Source organism: Osmerus mordax, chromosome 10 (assembly GCF_038355195.1).
Source record: "Osmerus mordax isolate fOsmMor3 chromosome 10, fOsmMor3.pri, whole genome shotgun sequence".
Lineage (NCBI taxonomy): Eukaryota > Metazoa > Chordata > Actinopteri > Osmeriformes > Osmeridae > Osmerus > Osmerus mordax.
This window is the reverse complement of record NC_090059.1, coordinates 18,223,496-18,233,087: the sequence shown is the minus strand read 5'-3', so window position 1 is coordinate 18,233,087 and position 9,592 is coordinate 18,223,496. Positions and strand designations below refer to the sequence as shown.

At 51.1% G+C, this 9,592-nt stretch overlaps 1 protein-coding gene across 2 annotated transcripts; it reads left to right on the top strand.

Moving 5' to 3' along the window:
• The first annotated feature begins 5,501 nt into the window (after window positions 1–5,501).
• adprh (ADP-ribosylarginine hydrolase) lies at window positions 5,502–9,338 on the top strand. 2 transcript variants are annotated; one of them, XM_067245106.1, is made up of 9 exons: window positions 5,502–5,585; window positions 6,295–6,444; window positions 6,638–6,752; window positions 7,104–7,212; window positions 7,748–7,846; window positions 7,932–8,037; window positions 8,128–8,394; window positions 8,783–8,997; window positions 9,118–9,338. In XM_067245106.1, exons 2-9 carry the CDS (start codon window positions 6,437–6,439, stop codon window positions 9,264–9,266), a joined length of 1,068 nt encoding a protein of 355 aa, XP_067101207.1. In that variant the 5' UTR covers window positions 5,502–5,585; window positions 6,295–6,436; the 3' UTR covers window positions 9,267–9,338. The 2 variants fall into 2 exon arrangements, with proteins under 2 accessions (XP_067101207.1, XP_067101206.1); XM_067245105.1 differs by having other exon boundaries at window positions 5,502–5,638.
• Window positions 9,339–9,592: the final 254 nt, after the last annotated feature.

Below are 9,592 nucleotides of genomic sequence, written 5' to 3'. Positions count from 1 at the left end.
ATCCTGATGCAGTACTCGTCAGTCTCTTTCTCTCTCTCTCTCTCTCTCTCTCTCTCTCTCTCTTTCTCTCTCTCTCTCTCTCTCTCTCTCTCTCTCCTCTCTCTCTCTCTCTCTCTCTCTCTCTCTCAGTTCACACTTCATCTGTCTCGCCCGATCCTCACCATCTCTGTGTAATTAAACTAATGGAGCTGCAAGCAGTGACAGACATGGAGCTAACGTACTATTTCCTCGTGTCTTCCTGGTGAAGGATAATAATGGTGTGGTTTACTGTGGTCTTCCTGGGTGTCTTCCTCTCTCTCTTCCTCTCTCTCTCTCTTCCTCTCTCTCTTCCTCTCTCTCTCTTCCCTCTCTCTCTCTCTTCCTCTCTCTCTCTCTCATTCTCTCTCTCTTCCTCTCTCTCTCTCTTCATCTCTCTCTCTTCCTCTCTCTCTCTTCCTCTCTCTCTCTCTCTTTCTGTTCCTCTCTCTCTCTCCCTCTGTATTTAAAGATACCTGTATCCTAACTTGTCTTTCTCTGTCCTGCCTGTCTTCAAGTCTCCTCCCTCTTCTCCATGCTGTGGTTGAGGGGGCAGGGGGTGAGGGGGGCAGGGGGTGTAGGGGTGAGAGGGGGCAGGGGGTGAGGGGGCATGGTGTGAGAGGTCTCTATGCTTCTTATACAGTGTTTTCACTATGTCCCTGGCTCAATATTCCTCTCAAACACAAATACACTTCACATAGTCTTTATTCGTCAAACACACACAAAAACACACACGCACACAAACACTCAAGCACATACCACCTCGTGCAGATAATCAGTCATGCATACTAACAGACACACACACACACACATCTGCAAACACTGTCAGGAAGGGGTCATCCCTTCTCTCTCATCTCCTCTCGCTCCCACGAGTCACATCTCTCTCATCCTTCTCTCATCCCTTCTCTCCTTCTGTTCATGAGAGACGAGCCTCATTAGAAAACACGTTCCATAAGCAGGACCCCCAGGTTAGGGTTGTTAGGGTTACTAGGGTTACTTAATGTTAGTTAGGGTTAGGGTTAGTCAGGTTCCACTCATCACACAGTTATGAACATCTGATGGTATTCCACAAACCAGCTGACCACAGGCCTGTCTTTTTAGACTGACCAAGGGGCTGTCCTGTATAGACTGGAGGGGGGAGAGGAGGAGAAGAGGAGGGGAGGAGGAGAGATGGGGGGGGGGGAGGAGAGGAGGAAGAAGGCCATGACCGTGTCATCAGGGACTCTTGACTCTCCGGTGGTCAGAGTGATCAGCTCTTAAAGAACTCTCCACCCTTCCCTCCTTTTCTTTCTCTCCTCTCTCTCTCTCTGTCTCTCTCTCTCTCTCTCTCTCTCTCTCTCTCTCTCTCTCTCTCTCTCTCTCTCTCTCTCCATCTGTGAGACTCTCTCTCTCCATCTGTGAACTTCTCAGTCCAGGAGCCCTGGTGCATTGTGGGTCTCTGGGCTGGTGGGCGGCGACAGACAGTCAAGCTGTTAACAACTGAGACCAGAAACACAAACAAACATGTTGAGAGACTGCATGTCTCTGCTCAAACACAGGAAGCAGACTGCATGTCTCTACTCAAACACAGGAAGCAGACTGCATGTCTCTGCTCAAACACAGGAAGGCAGACTGCATGTCTGTGCTCAAACACAGGAAGCAGACTGCATGTCTGTGCTCAAACACAGGAAGCAGACTGCATGTCTCTACTCAAACACAGGAAGCAGACTGCATGTCTGTGCTCAAACACAGGAAGCAGACTGCATGTCTGTGCTCAACACAGGAAGCAGACTGCATGTCTGTGCTCAAACACAGGAAGCAGACTGCATGTCTCTGCTCAAACACAGGAAGCAGACTGCATGTCTCTACTCAAACACAGGAAGCAGACTGCATGTCTCTGCTCAAACACAGGAAGCAGACTGCATGTCTCTGCTCAAACACAGGAAGCAGACTGCATGTCTGTGCTCAAACACAGGAAGCAGACTGCATGTCTCTGCTCAAACACAGGAAGCAGACTGCATGTCTGTGCTCAAACACAGGAAGCAGACTGCATGTCTCTACTCAAACACAGGAAGCAGACTGCATGTCTCTACTCAAACACCATACACACACACACACCATACCACACAAAACACACACACCATACACACACACATTCTATTTCTCACCTTCATCTTTGAAACTGCTCTCTTTCTTCCCCTCTTCTCCCTCCCTTCCTTAAAAGAAGATTTCAACTGGAGAAGAATTCGTTTTATTGGTCAGTAATACTCTCTCTCCTATAATAAAATATTAGTAATGGTATATATAATAATACTTTCCTTCTTATAATAATATATAAATAATGTATTCGCATGGAAAAGTCTCTAATTGGTGCGAAACTCAATTAATAAATGCTGATTGGTTGTTTTCTTGTCAGCGTTGCTGTTTAATTGATCCATTACATCAGTTAAACTCTGTTGGAGGGACACGCATACAAGAGGGGAGGGAGGCGGGAGGGAGGCGGGGAGGAGAGAGGAGGGAGGAGGGAGGGAGGAGGGATGGAGGAGGGAGGGAGGAGGGAGAGAGCAGGGAGGGAGGAGGGAGAGAGGAGGGAGGGAGGAGGGAGAGAGGAGGGGAAGAGGGAGGAGGGAGGGAGGAGGGAGAGAGGAGGGAGGGAGGAAGAGGGAGGTGAGGGAGGGAGGAGGGAGAGAGGAGGGAGGGAGGAGGGAGAGAGGAGAGAGGAGGGAGGGAGAGAGGATGGAGGAGGGAGGAGGGAGGAGGGAGGAGGGAGGGAGGGAGGGAGGGAGAGAGGAGGGAGGGAGGGAGAGAGGAGGGAGGGGAGGGAGGATGTGGGGGGGGGGTTGGGTTTCGGAGGTAAATAAACAAGTTCAAGTCTATTATTGTCAGGTACACAGACCAGCACAGGGTCAGACTGGGCACTGAAATTCTTTGGACAAGACAACGCAAGCAACCTGGCATAACATGACATATAAGTACTCAGAACAAGTTTACATCTATGATAAGATAACAAATAATACAATAAATCTCCTAAATATACAAAATAATAATTAATAGAGTATACAAAACCTATAATATACTTGGGTGACAAGGTGAAATAAGTAAAGAGAGAGAGAAGAGAGAGAGACAAAGACAAAGACAGAGACAGACAGAGAGAGACAGAGACATAGAGAGACAGACAGAGACACAGACAGAGAAAGAGAGAGACATAGAGAGACAGACAGAGAGACAGAGACAGACAGAGAAAGAGAGAGACATAGAGAGACAGACAGAGAGACAGAGACAGAGAGAGACAGAGACATAGAGAGACAGACAGAGACAGAGAGACAGAGACAGACAGAGACAGAGAGACAGACAGAGACAGAGAGAGACAGACAGACAGAGAGACAGAGACAGACAGAGACAGACAGAGACAGAGAGACAGAGACAGACAGAGACAGAGAGACAGAGAGACAGACAGAGACAGACAGAGACAGAGAGACAGAGACAGACAGAGACAGAGAGAGGGATAAAGCAGAGAAGCTTTCCTTGGACCAAGACAGATCATCAGTTTGTGGGCTTCCAAAAGCTTTTCAGTCTGTGACACGTGAAGGTTTTTCTCTACATTCTGAATCTGAATGGGTCTTCAGGAATCTGTTTTTTACCAGGAAACTCTTCAAAGGACATCCAGCTAGTTGTTCCTAGGAGGGCTAGCCAGACTGGCTGGCAGCAGACTGTGGTCTCCAGGCACTATCCCAACCTCGAAGAATCAAGCTTCCATATCATAACATAACATAATGGTCTGCACCCACACACACACACACACATTCCAGTGTTAATGTTAGTGTGCTAAACAGTGTTAATTCTCAACTGTGTAGGTCCCGTTCGTAATTCTCAAGCCAGTTGCTAGGCAACCGCGGAACTTCTCTAATACCATTGGTATCATGATTGCAGAGGGGAGGAGGTGAGGGGTGAGGGAGCAGGGGATGAGGGAGGGAGGGGGGGGGGGGAGAGGGGAGGTGGGAGGTGGGTGGGTGGAGAGAGAGAGAGGGTTGATGATGTCAAAAGGGAACTTCTATTCATATTTGGTCTTTGATTAAGAGAGATGGAGACACAGAGCTGTCTGTCTCAGCAGGACAGCCCCTCTCACCCTCTCCCCTCCCCCCCTCCCCCCCTCTCACCCTCTCTCCCCTCCCCCCCTCTCACCCTCTCCCGTCCCCCCTCCCCCCCTCTCCCCTCCCTCCCAACCTCACCCCTCCCGTCCCCCCTCTCTCCCCTCCCGTGAGAGGAGACTAGCTACAGGTGAGAGGAGGCTAGTTACAGGTGAGAGGGGGGGGAGAGGAGGGAGGAGGAGGGGAGGAAGGAGAGGAAGGAGAGGAGGGAGAGGAGGGGAAGGGGGAGGAGGAGGGGGGGAGGAAGGAGAGGAGGGGACGGGACGGGGGAGGAGGAGGGGGGGAGGAAGGAGAGGAGGGAGAGGAGGGGAGGAGGAGGGGGGGAGGAAGGAGAGGAGGGAGAGGAGGGGAGGGGGGAGGAGGAGGGGGAGAGGAGGGAGAGGAGGGAGAGGAGGGAGAGAAGGGAGAGGAGGGGAGGGAGAGGAGAGGAGGGAGGGAAGGGGGAGGAGGAGGGGGAGAGGAGGGAGAGAAGGGAGAGGAGGGAGGGGAGGGAGGAGGAGGGGGGGAGGAGGGAGGGGAGGGAGAGGAGGGGGAGGAGGAGGGGGGGGGGAAGGAGAGGAGGGGGGAGGAGGAGGGGGAGAGGAGGGAGGGGAGGGAGAGGAGGGTGCGCTGGGTCAAGATCTGCAGCTGCTGAAGAAGAAAAACACGCTCCCTCCCAGCAGGAAACACCCCAACACACACACACACTCTCACCACACACACACACCACAGAGGGAGTCTTTGCCCAGAACCACTCAGGCATTCTGCAGCCTTGTTCCCTCTCCCCCCCTCTCCCCCCCCTCTCCTCCCCCCCATGCCACATTCACCAGTATTAGAAGGCAGGCTGGGGGAAGTGTACAGATCCAGCCAGGCTTATCCAAGTCCTTTGAGCAGAACTAGCCACACACACACACACACACACACACCAACATACACACACTCACCACAGAGTCTCACACACACACACACACACACACACACACACACACACACACACACACACACACACACACACACACACACACACACACACACACACAGACACCTCCATCTACCCAGCCTCCACCCAACCTCCTCCCAGCCTCCACACAGCCTCCTCCCAGCCTCCTCCCATGCCCCCCTGAGTCCAGGCTGCAGGTAGGGCTCTCACAACATGACACCCTCATGGCAGGTGACAGCACAAGTAGGCTTTGAGCCATCTGTGACACACTCCCTCTGTGTGTGACACCAGCCCGTGTCCTGCCTCCCTGGATATGTAGACGGAGTTAATGACTAGGTAGCCCTGGGATTACCGCGAGACAGCGGAGAGATTACCGACAGCCCCGGTGTCTGTCAAACGCAGCAGGGTTGGAGGGGAAACACCGCGACCCAGCGGACGCGTCTGGTTATATTGTATTCCGTTAGCAGACTCCCTTGTCCAACGCGAACACATCGCGCATATAGAAAGTAGGCTACTGCAGAGAAGTAAGGATTAGAATTACAGTTTTCTGAACGTGGTTTAGCTGTCGGAGTCAACGGTCTGTATTTAGGCTAGCAGCTGACTGTAATATGTGAATCTCTTCTGGTGTCACGTTACTAACTTGCTCCTACCATGGTTAGAGACTATGACAATTAAAGGTTTATAGTTGTTTTAATTTGATAATAATTCATCCAAATAATACTGTAACCTATAGTCTAATCTGAGGGCTGTTGAGAGTATCTCATCCAGCGATATACACGGCAAGTGATAACGCTAGCAGCCTTAGTATTATGCAAGAATTATTATGCGAGTAGTCTACATACTGAAGGATGTTTGTACTATTTGGACGGCATTTTAAATAATTTAGATTGTTCAGAATCTGAAGGTGGTTTCTTGCAGACTATGTGAGAAGTCTGCACATGCATATTCATGTCTACACCATGTCTAATTTTATAGAAGCTGATCAAATGTATACACTCAGGTTTATAGACCACTTGCCGGGTTACAAAATCACGGACGGAATTAAGAATATTCAGACATTTAACAAACATTCCCTACTGCGTGTTTTAATCTACGACACATCGGTTTCAGAAATAGCATGCCTAGGCTATTTCTATATTTAGAAGTGTAATATAAGTGGCGCGATTCAGTTAGCTTGTCGCGGTCAATTGCAGTCCTGACTCAAAATTATTCCTAAATTTTATTTTTTGTCAGAAATTTAACCCGGTGGTGAAGTTGATTAGAAACACCGACCGAGCAGTCTGTGGCGGTGGGAGCTCCAGTAAACTGAAGACTTACTGCCGGTTGTCGTGCTTGACCGCTTACAAACAACACTATTTTGGAGAGCCTTGTCGCAATGGACAGGTTAGTAAATTCCAGAGCCTAGGCCTACGGTTTAGGAAACTACTAAAATTAACCTTTGTGTCACAATTAGAAAAAGTAATTTATTGATGGACAGTTAGGCTATTCCATGACTAAACGTAACACACAGATAAGCTAGGCTAGAAGAAAGTTCTGAACACAAACTTTCTCAGTTGCTTTTTCGTTCCCCGGCCAGACCAGCCTCCCTCCAGCACTACAAGGCCGCCATGTTGCTGAGCGGGGCGGGAGACGCCTTGGGCTACCGGAACCAGCTGTGGGAGTATAACGAGTCTGGGCCAGCCATTCACCAGGTGGGCACAGGTAGCATGACCCGTGCTTGTTTGAAGTGGACGGTTTCCCACGTTCAAACGCCCCAAATATCCTTTCTTATTCTAATAGTTATGTGTTAAGTTTGGGCAATGGGTGGGTGGATTGGTGAGTTGCTGTGTACAGGTTACCTAGGTTACCAGTCTCCTGAGAAACAAGGTAGAGACCATGTCAAATTCATTCAGTGCCGCTATAGGTGATTATAACATGTTAAACATGCTGTAGGTGATTATAACATGTTAAACATGCTGTAGTTGATTATAACATGTTAAACATGCTGCAGGTGATTATAACACGTTAAACATGCTGTTGTGATTATAACATGATGTCTACAGGAGTTGAAGAAGCTGGGCGGACTGAACAACATCACAGTGAAGCTACCTGATTGGCCAGTCAGTGATGACACCGTGTTGCACCTGGCTACAGCAGAGGCACTAGCTACAGGTGAGAGGAGACTAGCTACAGGTGAGAGGAGACTAGCTACAGGTGATAGGAGACTAGCTACAGGTGAGAGGAGACTAGCTACAGGTGAGAGGAGACTAGTTACAGGTGAGAGGAGACTAGCTACAGGTGAGAGGAGACTAGCTACAGGTGATAGGAGACTAGCTACAGGTGAGAGGAGGCTAGCTACAGGTGAGAGGAGACTAGTTACAGGTGAGAGGAGACTAGCTACAGGTGAGAGGAGACTAGCTACAGGTGAGAGGAGGCTAGTTACAGGTGAGAGTAGACTAGTTACAGGTGAGAGGAGACTAGCTACAGGTGAGAGGAGACTAGCTACAGGTGATAGGAGACTAGCTACAGGTGAGAGGAGACTAGTTACAGGTGAGAGGAGACTAGTTACAGGTGAGAGGAGACTAGTTACAGGTGAGAGGAGACTAGCTACAGGTGAGAGGAGACTAGTTACAGGTGAGAGGAGACTATCTACAGGTGAGAGGAGACTAGCTCGGGAAGGACGTGAACATGTGATGGTATGTTCCAGGGAAGGAAGGGGAGGAGCTTCTACAGGAAGTAGCGGCTGGCTACGTGGAGGCCATGAAGGACATGGAGGGCAGGAAGCCAGGGCCCTCCAGCATTTTAGGTGAAAAATATTCTGCATGTTAATACACTGAGCAGACGCTTGTGTGAAGCTAGTGTCAGATTGGTTTCCCCTGCTGCCCCCCCAGGGGTGTCCCAGCTGAGGCCGGGCTCTGCCGGGGGGTACCGGGTCCCCTACAACCCCGAAGGGACGGGCTGCGGAGCTGCAATGAGGTCCATGTGCATCGGGCTGAGGTGAGGTGGGAAAACTACTTAGTTTCCTGTAACCCTCATGTAAAGTGTATTATTAGTTACATGGTGTCACCTAACTTCTCACCTGTCCAGGTACCCGAACCCAGAGCAGCTCTCCACGCTGGTCGCCGTTGCCGTGGAGACAGGGAGGATGACCCACCCTCATCCCACTGGTTTCCTAGGCGCCGTGGCTTCAGCCCTTTTCACCTCATACGCCGCCCAGAGACGGCCAATCACCACCTGGGGGCGTGGCCTGGTCAAGGAAGCCTGTCCAATCGCCAGGAGCTTGGTTCGGTCGCAGGGCTTCGCTGTCAAGGAGACGGAGAGAGACTGGAGCTACTTCTCTGAGAAGTGGGAGTGGTGAGAACATTCTAGAACAGCAGTCATGTGATGATGTTTCATTTTCAATAATTTTTATTATTATCGAGGCGCTGACCAGGGATTTGAGGCTGAGATTGTGTTGATAGAGGCGGTATTGAATTTGGATGATGTGAGCTAAGCTGCTGTAAGCTTGTCTCAGGGGACAAATCGATGACATGCAAAAATATAACTGCAGATCATCTGTGTCTGAATCCTCAAACCACCTTCATACAGCCCTTATGATAGTTAGATTTTCTTTCCTTATAGTTATATAATAGTTTATATAATAATGTTTATAGCCTTTGGACTCAGATTTTCACCCAAACAGAAGCCTCTGTCCTCCTTTGAGCAGACTTTCACCCAATCACGGGCCTCTCTCCCCCCGAAGGTACCTGCAACAGAGGGGCCTCGCTGAGGGGGTGGGGCCAGTGCTGTGGCCCGCCCCCTATGGGCCGACAGAGAGAGACGTGGCCTATAAGAGCTTCAGCCTGTCCGGGTGGGCGGGGCGCAGCGGACACGACGCACCAATGATAGCCCTGGATGCTCTGTTGGGGGCAGGGCCAGACTGGGAGGAGCTGATGGGCAGGGCAGGGTTTCATGGAGGTCAGTGCTGGAGGGTGGGGGACAGTTTATCCTTCTGTTAGGGAGCAGTGAGGCGGCAGGAAAGGGGGGGACTATCACTCACCCTTCCTCTGCTCTCCCTCTCCCCCTCTCCCCCTCCAGGGGACAGTGACAGCACGGCGGTGATCGCCTGCTGCTGTTGGGGTCTCCTCTACGGCACGGAAGGGGTCGCCCCCAGCAACCACCTCCAGCTGGAGTACCGGGATAGACTGGAGCACAGTGCAGACATACTGTACACCCTGTCTCACTGACCTGGACCAGCACACACCACATGGAGAGAGCAGAGACAGGTAGAGGAGGAGAGAGTGAGGAGGGGGGAGAGTGGAGAGAGAGAGAGGAGGGAGAGGGGTGGGAGAGACAGAGGAGGGGAGAGGGCGTCGTCATCCTGTCAGCATCAGTGCTCCATGTGGCGTGTTGCTGACACAGGGCAGGACATCGACCCGGTCACCTGCTTCCTGGGGGGACGGCGCTCTGGCAGGTCTTGCCATGTAGCGCCCCCTACTGGGAACACTACAGCAGCTGAACCACGTTCACTTAGGATCCACACAGACAGGGGGATTCAAACCTGCAACCTCTA

Excerpts from the sequence above, each read along its gene's own strand:
- adprh (XM_067245106.1), top strand. Across the intron at positions 7,847-7,931 it reads AGGGCCCTCCAGCATTTTAG|GGGTGTCCCAGCTGAGGCCG; the intron begins GTGAAAAATATT and ends CTGCCCCCCCAG. Across the intron at positions 8,395-8,782 it reads TTCTCTGAGAAGTGGGAGTG|GTACCTGCAACAGAGGGGCC; the intron begins GTGAGAACATTC and ends CTCCCCCCGAAG.